The sequence below is a fragment of the Bolinopsis microptera genome, chromosome 7 (assembly GCF_026151205.1).
Source record: "Bolinopsis microptera isolate Bmic1 chromosome 7, MBARI_Bmic_1.0, whole genome shotgun sequence".
NCBI classification, from domain to species: Eukaryota; Metazoa; Ctenophora; class Tentaculata; order Lobata; family Bolinopsidae; genus Bolinopsis; species Bolinopsis microptera.
The window spans coordinates 5,208,508-5,224,041 of NC_087078.1; the positions used below are offsets into that span (position 1 = coordinate 5,208,508).

Genomic DNA, 15,534 nt, shown 5'->3' on the forward strand with positions numbered 1-15,534 from the left:
AATCGCAACACTGCCTGCCGCCGTGTTGTACATATCATTCTTCAGATTTTTACATTCGCTACCTTCTCTACACGCCCCTAGATAGAAGAAAAGCAAGCAAGCTCCGTAAATGAAGCCGCCAGTCAAAAACCTAGGCTTTTAACAGCTAGGACAATAGAGAAATGATAGGAGTCAGATAATGATCAATTATATGAGTTGTTTATATTGGGGAGCTCAAATAGAGGACCTTCCTTTATTCACCGTACCTCGATTATACCATAAACGATAATACCTCATACCCGTGCTGAATGACCACTCACTCGTTCAATATCTAGGTTATTGACAGCACATGATATTTCTTCTCCTACTTTCTAGAAGTTCTAGAATTACAGGGACCCATCATTAAGCCATTTAACGCTGATTAAATGTGGTGTATATGGAGATTATTGAATTGTAGGACTAGGTCTAGAGGTTACGATATTTCATTGGCCCTCAGACTGGTGTACTGCGCACCCCTTAACTAAACCAATTAAAACACGGTGTACATGACACGTGACACAAAGCAACCAATCAGAAAGCAGCAAGTGACCCAAACCAACCAATCAGACAAAGGGTTCCAGTAGTGCGGCGGAAACGCATGCTGTAGCTTCCGGGACTCGGTTTGTAACCAGGGAAACAAAGACTCGTTGTCATGGTAACCTGCACCTTACTGGTCGATTAGGGGTCATATTTAGAGGCAATGTTGTTACACAGGACTTTTGTAAAGCTTGCTGTGTAGTGTTCGGAGGAGAATACTTTCATTGGAAATGCAGAATGTGGATGAAGCATATTTACTGTGAGTAGCTATTGCAGTTCAGGGACTGGTTTAGTCCACCTCAAATAAGTTATCTTTACGTGTTTTATTGGACGTTATATGCACAGTTGATAGGCGGACACTGGGAACAATACGTTGTTTAACGTCTGTTGTGGGTGAGTTGGTTAAAATATTACGATTTCTGAAATACGAGAACAGCGAAATATTATGGTGTGCCAAGTTAGAAGTTAGTCAGATAATTTGAAATTTAGAAGACATTGCCAAGAGTGGGAAAATTGAATCACACGGAATTTGATCAATTAAAAATGCCAAAATGATATTTATAAAGTAACTGAGCTGTACAGAACATCGTTATCAAAATAGTTGAGCTATACATTACTCTCTTGAGTTAACTGAAATAAAGTCAGAATAATCTCACTTGATCACAAACACAGAATTGTTTAATCAACAAGTTTAGCATAATATGATTTATACAAAAAAAAAATAAGGCTATGTTAAGAAAGTTAACGTTGTTTTCACCTACATAATAACGAAAATAATGTGAATAGTTTAAGTCTTGAAAGGACGCTTTGCTTCCAAATTCCTAATACCTATAAACAATATTTTACATGAGTGAAGTGACATAATGAAAAACTCGGGATGAACAAATTAACATTTTCCAAGAACTAAATTAACAAAAACAGCTACTAACAAACTAAATCTCCCAACAAGACAAAAATTCAGCTTTAACACAAGTCACAACCCTACATCTGAGCATGTCCCAAACCTAAACCTTTCCTTCCCAAAATACACATACCGCACAATCTGCTTGAATATAAAACAACCATGTGTACACTGTACATTATAACATTAATTGTTATCTTAATGTCAACGTGGAATGTAAAGTAAAAACTTATCAATAATAACGTAACGTAAACCAAATTAAAATATTCCTGGCACTTCAAGAAAAGAAACGTCCGTGGGTGTCCTGTGCTTTGTGTGCCATCCTCCGACACTAATAAAGAAATGATATTATCACGTGATTATGACGTGATTATGACGTCAGCCTCTTCGTCACAGATAGTAATTGCTCCTCATAATACTCATATAACGAGGGGACGGCGAGGTCCGCCCTGACTGCTGAAGTTCTGTGCGCGGGGAGAGATTCTGATCGCTTGAAGCAGAATGCTCGCTTCGTGACGACAACTGTGCCCAAAGTTCCGTACTGCCATCGTTGTTTATTTTCTCGTCGAGATACTTGTTTATTGATTGATTGAGACGAGCTTTCATCCGCGCCAGTGTTTCGCTGGGATCTGAATAAGGTTTACGTGCAGAAGTATTGATGTTCTTGTTGGTGTCTGCGTCAAGTGCTGATTTGTAGTCGTCGTAGTTACGAGTTTTAGTTTGAAGCTCACGTTGTTGGTCTTCCAGACTTTGTTCCAACTGAGAAATGTGAGTGTTTAAAATCATTTGGCAGAAAGTTGAACAGAGTGGGACGTTTCATGATGTAATAAAGAGTTACATAATATGTAAATTTGTCATTATATCAAGGTGAATAACTGCCGGTGAAAGAATTCAAATTACGTAACACTTTATTAAATGGCGGTTTCAATAGATTTAAATTTTGAAATTTGACCCCGAACCAGAAATATTCAAACATTTTAACAGCATTAAAAGAAACTTAGATTATTTAACAAGAATGCGTGCTAATGCATGAATACAATGTGTGAGACTAAAAATTATTAAATAACTGCGAGAGTTAGATCTGTGATATCGGGGGTGGGGCAAGGCGGATTCTTCCAACATAAATTAGTAGAGAAAGATGATTAAAAGTAACCAACAAAGATACACGATAAACTATAATTGTAATTTCATGACAACTGCTCCTGGGGCCATTGTTCAAAGCTGTGATATGATAGTAATAATAGTATAAAATACTCTAAAACATAAACTGTTCACAGTTTATGTTTTAGTAGTATATCAAATCAAAAGTAATTCAAATCAAAATAATTCCTTCACTAACATGTTTCCGACGCTCCTGTTCCCGCTCCAACAGAGACTTTATCATTCTGTTCTCCGACAGCAGAGTACTCGCATTAACCTGGTCTTTTGTCAGAGCAGACTTTGTATCGTTCAGCTCCTTCTTGAGCTCGGCAGCGGTGCGCTCGAACCCTCGTTTCATCTTATCCTCGTTCTCGGATCTCATGGTGTCGATTGTAGAACGCGCTTTACTTTGCTCCTCTAGTTGCCTGGTGGGAAAGTTATCGTTAACTACTTTCAAATGAAATGAGGTATTTATATCTTTAAATAAATAATTTATTTTTCAGTAATATTTGGAATTTGGATGGTTGGTAGCTTGAAGCTTTCATTAAAGTTTGAGAAGCACAAATTCAGAAACTTTGGCAATATAAAACTACTTATTATACACAAAATGAAGCTTTGAAATATTGTTGACTCACGCATTGATTTCCTCTAGTTTTCTGTTAAGTTCAATTCTCGCTCGACCCTCCGCCTGTTTCTTCACACTTTCCAGCTCCTCCCTATATCAGAAGATACATATCAGATAGAGATTAATATCAGCTTGATATCAACTAGATATCATCAACAAAAGGTATTTGTTTGTCACATATTTTGATTAGATATAAATATATGTAAAATATTCAGCAGTGACACTACTAAAACAGTTTCCCACATTCAATAACTGATTGCCGACTGTATTAATATAATATTACATTATTACATTATAATGAGAAGCTAGAAAAACAATTCTGATTGGGTAACAATACACTCAATGATATGCAAATTTTCCTTGCTTGGCCCTCAACGAGTATCTGATTAGATTTATAGCACTAGTTTCAGAGGACGGCTATTCATTAAACAAAAGGGTTTGTTATGCAGTACAGTGTATTGTAAGCAATGCACACATCGCATTTGTTTATTGTCGTGTTATCGACTGGTCAGCTTGATATTGACATATTCTGACGATCAGAAGGGAGGGCCGGGGCAGGACAAATTCAGAAGCTGCACATATTACAGCTACGTTAATCACTGTTATAATTTGCGATTGACAAACAAATCAGTTATTCGACAAACGTAGAGACGTGTGAACATACAGATATACAAAAACCGAACAGACAAACGAACCTCGTGACGAGATCTGATCCGATTTTGTTGTGGATGTTGTTGAGGTCCAACTGTAACTGTTGGCATCTCAGTTCTGCACTCTGTCGCGCTTTACTGTTTGAGCTACTCTCAGCCTGCAGCTGTTGGATCTTCCCTTGCAAAGCTGAAAAGGGGAGTTATTTATATCAAACAAGGACTGAAAAGTGGAGATTCTAATAATTTAAGTTAGAATTATGTTTTAGAGTAGAATTGGAATATCCAAAGCTCTCAAACATTTCACAAGTAGTTGGCTCTCATCGTTATCTAAATGAATAAAAGAACTTTACAAGTTTAAATAATTCTCTTCAGCTAATATGGTTCTATTGTTAAAGAGATGGTTATCACTGCGAGCCTGCGATATGGTTGGACACACTTCATATTACCAAAGTTATTGAATCCAAACTCTGGAATTTAGAGGTCACCGTAATGTTGTTATTTGGAACTCAGCCCCGTTACCATGGCAACACTGTAATATAATTACGATAAAAAGCTGCTTCAATTCGCTGCTTGTTTATAGAGAGACCTTCATGGTAAATTAACAATTCTTCCGTTTCAGAGAGAGGAGTGGTATTCTAACAAATAACTTGATCTGATACTATAAATTAGCGGTAAAGGTCATTTGTTTGATAATGCTGTGGTATGAAAAAAGTTGTCTCGAACATTCTATCTGGTGGTAATATGCTGAGTGAGTCCCTGCCGAACCTAAAGTAACCTAAAGTAAGTAAGAGTCTCATCACAGTGATCTCTTTAATAGACAGCATTTCTCAAAACTTAATTAATTAACCAACCACCGCTTTGGTAAAGTTATGAAGTTTAATCAAGACATTAATATATATCATGAGCTAAGTAAGCCAGTGCTAAGTTGACCTGAATAACTCTACATTCCACATTGCAAACGTAACACTGTCTGTACTATGTCCCATAACAGATCGCAGAGTTCTAACAAAAACTTGACATATGTTTCACAAGTAGCTCTCTACAATTCGGTTAATCTATAACAGTAAGCACGCTTTAAGGATTTGAGCATGATCATATCACGGAATTGAGGGTTGTAGAATCTAGCGTGCTCTTTAATTGCGCGCAGTAATGTTATGTGTGTGCTGTGTGTGACGGATGTTATATAAAGTATAACATTCAATTGGAGGTGGTTACGTAGAGACAGGTAGAATGTGTGGAAATGGTGTGGGGATTACCGTCATCTAATTATGCTGTACTTTATTAATTAATTACATGTAAATTAATAAATAATCATGCTTTCCAAAGGTACTTATCTTAATTAGTATTTATCTTCGAGTAAACAGCCTCAGATTGTAGAAAGTGAAACAATTAAGCAAAATCGAATGCATAAAATCCATGGGAGGATTTCGTGATGTGTAACTCACTAATAACAAAGATAAAGTAAAAACTAAAAGACTAACTTTGCATTTCATTCTTTATGAGAAGGTAGTTTCCCTCCGCCGCGCCTCTCCGTTCACTCTCCATCCTGACACTATTCTGAGCGTCATCCAGAGTTTTCTCTAGTTCCCCTACTCGCCTTTTCTGAGCCATCTTGTCTCGCTGTACCTGTTATACAAGAGTTATTGTCAGAGTTCAGCATTTATATATTGCTTTTAAAATAGAACGTGACAGTAGTAAGTACATATTATATTTGATTTGTTGAATTTGTCAGTTGAGAGCTGATTGGCTGAAAGCTATGAGAGGTATAATCAAGATTCAAGAGTTTTATTTTGCTCATAACAGGACAAGTTGGGCCAATTCAATTATTGCATTTCTAAATCTGGACTTTCCGCCAAGAAACGTCCATTTGTCAATCTTCCTTTATTTCTAGAGAATTCGAGATCAACATGGCGTTACAATTTAAAGAAGTAGTATTAAAAATCAGCCCCCTTAGAGCAATATAACACGTAATGAACTCCCGTATCGCCTGCTAAGTATCCAGGGTACACGTAATCCACACAAGGAACCTTCTAGAACAAGAACCATAAAGTCGCTTTAATAAAAAGTTGAAAAAGTGGTATACAATATGCATGAATACCAAATTTGGCCAACTTTTTATAAATACGACTTATTGTGACACTGACCTTTCCTTTCAGTGCATTGTATTTCTGTTCCTTTATCTTTCCCTCTTCAGCTTCCTTTTGTGTAATTAACAATTGATCCTTTAGTTCAGCTGAAACACAAAATATATGTTAAATTATAATTATATTATGTTATTGTTAATTGTGTTATAAAAACTAAACATTTTAATGAAGACAGCTGCTCATGTTGAATGTTTTAAACATATTTAGAGTTAATGTAAATTTAGTTAAACGGTGCAGTACAAAAAACAAGGTAACACAATATGTAATGAGCTACAATTAATGAAAGAAACATCTACAAGTTCGTGATTTTTTCACGTGAGCGCTAAGCCTTCCAGGCAGCGCTCACGTAATGTCCGACTAAATAAAGTCCGATAAGGTATAATATGGATATGTGGCATACCAATTCTGTCAGTTTTATTAGAAACGAATATAATTATAGACGCATAATTTTATGAATTCTGGCTGATCATAAATTATAAAACACTGACAATCTGAACATTTTGACATTATATGCAGAGTATATAATGTATAATTATTACATTATAATTATTACATTATAATTATTATACATTATATAATGTATAATCACAGTTACCGAAACTTCTTTAACAGATCAATCTAACTTACAATATGGTTGGCCAATTACTCGACTAATCTGAGTTTTTTTGTTATAGAGACAAACTTTTATGAACTCTGGATCATCACAGAACTGACATTCTTATATCATAATATTATACAGGTACCAAAACATCTTAAACAATAAACAGCTGCCACCAAAACAATATCAACAGCTATTTGACCATAACATCAAACAGCTAAAACTATGCAAGAATGCGCAAGTTAAAAGGTCAAACCTTATTCAGAGCAGAAATAAAGATGTGTCTTCAGAAAACATGCAGATTGTATATTTTATAGAGATTTCAGAATCATGCACAGTGCACAATCCGGCAAATTCTACTTTTAAGTTTTAAAGATAATTTCTCTCTCGTTAACAGCCCCATTCCCCAAGTATACGTTACATTGTATAAATAACATGTTCATTTTTCAAGAAGCCGACTTACCACTGCACCGGTTAATATATAACGCTAATAACATCTAAAATACAGTACACTGAACAGGTGCTATATCAGGTGCTATATTAACCCGACTGTAACAGCTCTCTGTGGTTGCATTGAAACAGAACATTGATTGACAATGATTAAATAATGCAGCTAAGATTAGAACAGAAAAACTCTTGACTATGTCAACATATAAACTGTATGAACATGTTACATGAATTTAATAATATCATACATGTGATGCAGCATGTGTTATGCAGCCTTTCCAAACATCAAGCACGCATAACTAACATTATTCAAGATATTTACATTCTAAGTACATTATACTACTACTGAATCCAGCTGACAAACCATAACGTTGAATTTATAATTTTATAATTATATATAAGCGCTAACGTGCACTAATGTTCGGATTATATTGACACACGATACCTTTAGGGTTAGAACATATTGGAGCACTATCGGACCCTAAAAGTGATGTGTTGGTTTTATTTGTCTTATCTGATGAAGAAGCGTGGAGAATAATTGGAGAGTTGTTAAAGAGCTTCGAATATAAATTATCGAATGGGTAGTGTTCACTTTCAGTAAAAAATAGCATGCATTTTAATCAATTTACAAACAAGCTCGGATATTGGCATCTAGAATCAGTTTATAAAAAAATCAAGAATGGAAAAATGAAACACTAAACAAACGAACCTATATCTTTGTGAAGATCGGTCATGTTGGCCTGCAGTGCGTCCACATTGGCCTCCGCCACCTTCCTTGACTGAGCTGCCTTCTTCACCTTCTTCTGTTCCACATGAAGCGAGTTGTTGAGGTCCTGGTTCTCATGCTCCAGGCTCGTGATTCTACCTCCGATGTGAGACCGGGTTTTAATCTCGTTTTCCAGCATCTGCCTCGTTTCATCCAGTTCTTTAGATGCTAATGTTCTGCCCATCTTTTCTTCTCTGTGACTATCCTTGAATTCCTCTACGGTGTTCCTCAGGGTGTCGTTCAAGGATTCCAGTGATGCGGCGTTTTTCTTAGCTTCAGTGAGCTCGTCCTTCAGTTGTGTGGTGTAATCTTGTTCTGATTTGTAGAGATCCTGGTAGTGAGCCTTGTTCTGTGCTTCACGATCATGGTTACCCTTCAATTCAATAAGATCGTTATTCAAGGTACTATTCGCCAGAGACTTACTGTCAAGCTTCCTCTCAACATCCTTCCTAAGAGTAATCTCCGCATCAAGCTTATCTTTAGTGTTCGACAACTCGTTCTTCAAATGAAGTCTGTCTGTGTACAACTCCTGAAGTTTCTTCTCAATCTTCTTAATTTCTTCACACAGCTCGGTGTTCTTCGCCTCAAGACTAGACTTTTGTTGTTTGAACATGTCCTCTTTGACCCTGATGGAGGATGCCTGTTGTTTCACCTCCTGCTTAAGACGACTGATCTCTATTTCACCCATGTCCTTGGCTGCCTCAGCAGACACCAAGTTTTGCCTCAACTCTGACATGTGTTCTTGTAGTGCTTCGTTCTTCTTCTTCAGTTCTTCTCTGGTCTTGTCATTCTCCTTCATGAACTTCGATCTAGTTTCAGTTAGTTTCTCGTTTACCAGGTTCACTGAATCGTCCCTCATCTGAAGACTTTCCGTCATCTGATCCACCTGCATTTCCAAAGATTTTTTGTCTTCGCTGAGGTGCTCAAACTTGCACTTCAACATTTCCAGCTCGTGATTGTTCAGAGCGAACTTCTCTCGTTCCTTTTGGAGCTGCTCTTCCATGCTGGATACGTATTTTTCCTTAATTTGATCCCGCTCAGCATTTGTCAGAATGGCCCCGGTCTTGTCCAAGATAAGTTTATTTGTTTCGTTTAACTCAATTTGAACGTCTTTCACTTTATTACTGGAATGTAGCAGCTTTTCTTCCAATTCTCCAACTTCGATTTGTAGAATTTTTATCTTCTCGTCCTTTTCAGCTACATTTTCGATCAAGTGGTCCGTATCAGAACAAAGAGATTCCTCTTTCATCTTTCGTATCTGAGCTTCTTTCTCAAACTTCAGCGCCAGTTGTCGAACCTCTTCCTCGGCATTCCTCAACTTACGTGCCGTTTCTTCGCATTGCTGTGTTTTGAATTTGAGTTGGGCATCAACTTCGCCGATCTTGTGGTTCATCACGTTTATCTGCTCATTAGCTGAAGCAGTGCCGATCTCCTCTGCCATCTTCAACTTCCCCTCCATTTCCACGAGCTTATTTTGCTTGATATCACGTTCTGTGACAGTTTTTTCGAAGTCGACTCTTAATTTTTGGATTTCGTCGGAAAACTGTTTATTGGATGTTTTGAGCTCGTTTTCTTTTAGATCAAAGCCGTGCTGAGACAAAGTAAGATTAGAAATCTCAGTTCTCAACTTTTCCTCAAGATCTTTGATGGTTGAGTTTTTCTCATCCAGTTTTGATGATTGTATATCGGTTTTACCACTCAGTTCATTAACTGAACTCTCCAGTTTCTGAATGCATGTTTTCATCTCGGATTCACTCTCAACCCACTTCTTTGACTCCTCCTCATGCTTCGCCTTCAGATTAGACAGATCATTCAGGAGATTTTTATTTCGGTTTTCAGCGTTTCTGCACACCTCTTCAGCCTCAGTCAACTGCTGCATAAAATCTTGCTTCTGTCGAATGTTTTTTGAGGCTTCTGACGAAAGATCTCTGCTTCTGTTGACCTGATCGTTAAACATTTCTTCCTGAATCAACCTAGTTTTCTGTTCCTCCTCGAGCATTATTTTCAGTTCGCTGATCTCAGACTCGTACTGCTTCTGAGAGTGTTCATACTTCTTGGTTTCTATTTCAAGTTGTTTCTTTGCTAACTCCGCCGCTTGATGATCGGAAACCAACAGTTTGTGTTTTGATTCGAGCTGCTGAAGGTTTTCTTTCGATGTTCTGTACTGTGATTCTATGCTAGCCCTCTCTTCCAATTCATGTTCGTATTTTAGTTTTAAGCTCCTCAAATCCAATTCCATGTCCATTCTCGATTTATCATCGTTTGTTTTCGTGCTATAAGTTGCATCGATTTTTCGCCTGAGCTCCTCAGTTTCAATTTCTAGCTGCTTCCGAAGCGTGTCACTTTTGTTCTTTGATTCTGTAACTCGATGAAGCTTGTGTTTCGTCTCTTTCAGCTGCTCTTGGAGTTGTTCCACCTGAGGATTACTTTGAATTTCAAGATTAGTTTGGATGTAAGATACAGCTTCACTTAGGGCACTAGCACATTCGCTCATGTTTGCTTCAGCCCTAGCAGCGGGGGCAATGTTAGGATTAACCTTAAGATCCATTTGGACTTCTTGCGTCACTTTTACGGACATATCAACAGGCATTTCTTCCTTATCAATCAGCGAATTAATCGACTCTTCACTCGCAGCACGCTGTATATCTGCCGATTTTACATTCCTTGAATCAGTAGCATATGACTCTGACAAAGAGCATGGACTTTGTGACCGTCTGCTCTTTCTTATCTCTTGAAGCTCTCGCTCAGCTTCCGACTTCCTCCTCTCAATATCTTCATATTTAGCTGAAAGAGCTGGGTCACCAGGAGAAGTCCGTGCCACAGATTTTTGTTCTGATGTACTGGCAATTTCTTCATCCCCCTCCGCCTGATCATCTTTCTTTTCTTTTTTCGGCGTGCTAGTCCCGTCAGGTTCAGCGAAGCAAATAGGGGCACTTCCGAATGAAACCCTTGGGGTGACATGTTTAGAAGTTGGGACAGACTTTTGTTCTAAGCATTCTCCCTCCATTGGACTGACTGACGAGCAATAATTAGAGTTAGGAGAGTTAGGAGAATTGCTGGAAGAGGTGGCTCTGCCAGTTTCGGGTGTTTCTCTACTTTTCTTAGCTGTAAGATATTTTTTCGCCAACTTTCCAGTTTCACTTTCATCAGAGCTCGAATCCTCCATTGTCACATCAGCCTCACAGAAAGGCTCTTGTTTAGATTTTAGCTTCGGTTTCATGATGTTATCTTCAAAGCTGTTATTGGCAGCAGGAGAGTCTGGAGCAAACGCAGCTGGAACTCTCACGTCGTTACTCTCCATGTCTATCTCCATGGTGGCCTCCTCTTTGACAGGGGTTATGTAATTCAAGAGCAAATCACTCGATTTAGCCAATAGTAATTCTGCTTCATCATCAGATATGCCAGAGGTTATATCCTCACTGATGGATTCATCCTTAGATTTTTCCAGAACTTTTTCAGATTCTACCCTCTTTTCAGCTGCACTAAAGTCGGGTTTAAGTCTAGTTGGGCTAGATCTTGCAGAGTTTAGGATGTTTCTGTCAGTCAGTGAACTTTTTGACTGAGACACTACGCTTAGGTCATTAATATCGACCGATTTTGACTTGTCCGGCTTATTGTGGCCGCTCTTGTTTAACCCAACTGAATCATCAAAGGATGTATCTTCTGAATCAGAATCATCGTAGTCCATACCACCAAAATGCAGTTTCGGTTCAGATCGTAATGAATTTGTTGGTGTGATCTTGTTCTTTTTTACACCATCAGCAATGCTAGATCGATTGCTAGGGGGTGTTTGAGGGGGTGTTCTCTTTGTAGATGCTACCACACCACTAGAAATGGACCTTGGAGCTTCATCGATATATGGAGTCATTCTAAAGTCACTTGGGGTGTCACCTTTTGGGCTGGGTGATTTTCTGCCGCTTGCACTGCTTCTCACGCTTTCTGATAAATAACCAGATATTTCAACATCCGAATTAAGAGAAATGCTGTCCGACAAAGTGTTTTCTGGGAGAGGAGAGATTGGATCAGGACTAATAACTTCACCCAACTCGGGGCTAGCAACCGGTTCTGTTTTTTCTGTAATAGAGCTCAAAGTGCTGTCATCGTCATCTATCAAGTAGCCTGCCCCTCTAGGTGAAGCTTTTGGGGTGCTGCCTTCTGAACTGTCTCTTCTTGGTGTAGTGGGCAATCTTTTAGGAGAACCTTTTTCCGATTTTTCTGGAGTTTTGTCATTCTCTGAGGGAGGATCTTGGTGGCTAGTTGGTCCACTTTGAGTTGTGCAAGATTGATCCCCAGCATCAAAATCGAAACCAAAATCAAGTTTGAGTTCATTTTTATCGGGCAGATCTTCTTCATCCCTTGAATCTGGCATTGGTATGGTAGGTATATAACCCATATCTTCAGAGCTAAGATTCACCGAAGATTCATCATCATTTATGTTTGATACTTGGCCCAAGGAGTTGTCATCAGTACAAGGACTTGTTCCAGGACTTGGAGAGCGTGATGTGTTTGCTCCCAACTCAACCTGTCCCTCACTTAAATCCGCCGTCTTATTCATGACTTCTAAAAGACGGTTCACAGCAGCCCCAGGAGCGGGACTAGGTTCAATTGCTTTGTCATGTGTCATAGACAAATCTACCTCAGAAACCGACTTGTCTGAAGATGAAAAGACGTGATCAACATCTATCTCTATATCGTCTGTAGACTTGTTCATAGGGATATCTGGCGACATTGTTCCGTTTAATTCTATCGGAGATGACATAAAACTATCATCTTCTGTCAGATCTCCATCCGGTGGGGCAGTCCAATCGTTAGCGGAGTTCTTATGGTTGACAGCTTCATCTTGACTATTGATAGTGGTGATGTTATCATGTTCTGGGTTGTACTCAGGATTGTCACATTTCTTGTCATGGTCTTCAAGCAACCTTAAACAAGTGTTGTCAGCACAGATTTGGGCAAAATCAAAAGCTGTCCAGCCATGTTTGTCTTTCATAGTTGTGTCAGGGAACAGACTCAAAAGATACTTTACAATGCTGACATAATTTGATTTGACTGCCATCATCAGAGGAGTCCTTCCCTCGTTGTCTACAACATTTAGATCAGCACTCTCAGATCCCAAAAGTTCTACGATTTCGTGATTGTTTTTCCTTGTTGCAATTATAAGTGGGCTTTCTCCTCCACTATTGCAATGATTTACATCGGCTCCAGAAATAACGAGGAGTGACGAAATGTCAACGTTATCATTTGAGACAGCGAATATGAGAGGAGAATTTCCATCTTTATCAGCAAGATTAAAGTCAATAATTGGGGTAAAGTTATGATCAACCAGCAATTGAGCCGAAGTCGCTTGATTGCATTCGCAACTTTTTATCAGTGCAGTTTTACCCTCATTGTCACAGATGTTTGGATTAACTGAACCAGTGGCTAACAAAAAGCATATAGCTTCATCGTGGCCTTGAGCACAGGCATAATGAAGAGGGGTTCTCAGATCTTTGTCTATCTCATTAACATCACTCTTTTTGAGAGCTTTCTTTAACTTTTTTACATCTCCTTTCCAGGCAGCTTTGCAAGATGCAGGTAGTTTCTGTTTCTTTGCCAGCACATATCCTTTACCAGGACCAAGAGAGTCTGAAAAAAATGCATTATAATAACTGCCAAATAAAAGAATTATGAATATGTATTATATGGATTATTTTCATACATGAATTTTCTTTTTTAAGAAACAATTCCGAATTCCACTCGTTTGTGAAAATATAGGCCATTAAAATTGATTAAAAAAATTTGTGGCAAACATGATTATTTCTTATCTATTAATGCAAATGAGTTATGTAAGTTAAATGAAAGATTACCACCCAGCATACCTATAGAGAGGTTTGAAAGGCTGTAACTTGAGTCTCCAGAATTATTGCTAAGTTGAGAGATTGGTCTCCCAGGAGAGCCATCAACACTTAGGTTGGCAAAAGATCCATCAAGGCTAGTTTTATTCTTTTTGGAGCCACTTCTTTTAAATAGCTTTTTCATTATCTAGACATTCTAAAGATAGTAATGTTATTTCCAGTGCACTTCTAAGTGCTAACGCTTTAAAAGGGGGAAGTAGCATTTCAATATAAATCATATTATACATGACTAGAAAGCCTGTGATCACAGGGAGGTGATAGAATTTTTTGATAGTCAGTTTTTATAGCATCAAACAATATCCGTCACAACCGAATAATTACAGCCATTAAAATGTAGCTCGCACTGAACACAACATAATTACCACAAAACCGATAAAAATGACGTTAAAACAATCATTGCACATGCATGTGCAAAGTTACCATGGTTACTTTGCAACTACCTATTTCTCATCTATTTGCACGTGGGCAGTCGTACAAACAAAGAGAATCTTTCGAATTATAAGTAAGATTAATTCTGAAACTCCCAAGGCATTTCTAGAATGAGATCCAGCCAATAAATTGATTAACAAAAATTGCTGACAATAATGTACTTTTTCCGCTGTATAGGAAATTCAGATGGAGAAATTTTTGATTGTAAAATTTTACCCAAATCTGATGTGGTTTTAACAAGATCTGATAAATCGAAAACAAATATCAAACAAAACTAAAAAAGCTGTTAACTCAAAAATTTTAGCTGCAACCCATACAGATTTATCTTTAACATACGGTTTAGAGCAAGATATCTTATTTCTTAACATGCCATATCTAAGTACAAAAACCCCTATGTATAAGTATAGCTAGTGTATTTCAGTTGTTTCAAGTTAGGTAACACTATTTTTATGGAGACTGGAAGTGGAAAAATCTAAATATGAGGTCAAACTCATCCATTCCACCATTTGGATGAAAGGTAGGGTGTTCTCTTAGCTACGCCACAGCAACATGCTGTCATGAGTTATGTCTGTTTTTGGCTACAAGCTATAACCTTCACCATGGTGTCTACGGTTGCATCTTACTGCCTGGGTCCTGCTAATGTATTGCTCAGGCTGCAATGTTTTTTTCTTTTTTAATCAATAAACTTTCAAATTGTTACACAAATACATCATTTTATTTCAAAGAAAATTTCGCCGAATGACCTTACATGCCTTGACAAGTGACCGAGAGTAAACAAAATTAGGGACACTGAAACACCAGTTGACTAGTAAACTGGTCATAGCAATTACATCGGGCCCTAAAGTAAACTGGTCATAGCAATTACATCGGGCCCTAGAAATTTTTCTGTATTTTCATAATACAGAATGTAAATGTTTTGAAATGTTTAGTAAATTTAGTTTTTGTAACTATATTTATTCACGACGTTACAGAAGGAATAGATTTGATGTAGTTTAAAGAGTCCTCACTCTCCTCACGTCCAACAATGGCATTTCTCTTGTCGCTAATATGGAGTAATACAAATCATTTTAGAAGTACCAGCTTACAATATTGTCCCTGTTATATCACTAATTTAGTGATAAGCCAGTCCGATCATCCAATTATTTCATGTTTTAAGGCAAAGTTAAGGAAGGAACTATAAACCCTAATTATAATTAATAAGAAAGTGGTGTTATGAAGAAGTAAAGTGTGTTGAAGACTGAAGGGGTAAAATGGTCTGGATCATATTTGGACTTACTAGGCCGCGCTCAGCCTGTCATTCCGCCTAATCTCTATGTTAATGAACATAATAGCCTGGGGTCCCCAGGTAAATTTGGACCAGATAACAATTGTTCGCGGAGATAAAG

At 37.9% G+C, this 15,534-nt stretch overlaps 1 protein-coding gene across 2 annotated transcripts; it reads right to left on the minus strand.

Annotated features, from left to right (window-relative positions):
* Window positions 1-1,083: 1,083 nt before the first annotated feature.
* Window positions 1,084-14,015, minus strand: LOC134818939 (golgin subfamily B member 1-like). 2 transcript variants are annotated; one of them, XM_063828667.1, is made up of 9 exons: window positions 13,685-14,015; window positions 7,770-13,451; window positions 7,506-7,541; window positions 6,016-6,104; window positions 5,353-5,497; window positions 3,917-4,058; window positions 3,232-3,312; window positions 2,796-3,021; window positions 1,084-2,215 (listed from the first exon to the last, which is right to left on the minus strand). In XM_063828667.1, the coding sequence occupies exons 1-9, from the start codon at window positions 13,842-13,844 to the stop codon at window positions 1,847-1,849; spliced, it is 6,930 nt and encodes a 2,309-aa protein (XP_063684737.1). In that variant the 5' UTR covers window positions 13,845-14,015; the 3' UTR covers window positions 1,084-1,846. The 2 variants fall into 2 exon arrangements, with proteins under 2 accessions (XP_063684737.1, XP_063684738.1); XM_063828668.1 differs by lacking the exon at window positions 7,506-7,541.
* Window positions 14,016-15,534: the final 1,519 nt, after the last annotated feature.

Coding starts and splice junctions, on each gene's coding strand:
- LOC134818939 (XM_063828667.1), bottom strand. CDS start 13,844: ATGAAAAAGCTATTTAAAAGAAGTGGCTCCAAAAAGAATAAAACTAGC. Junction 4,059..5,352: donor CATAAAGAATGAAATGCAAA/GTTAGTCTTTTA, acceptor TCCCCTTTTCAG/CTTTGCAAGGGAAGATCCAA. Junction 3,022..3,231: donor AAACTAGAGGAAATCAATGC/GTGAGTCAACAA, acceptor CTTTCCCACCAG/GCAACTAGAGGAGCAAAGTA.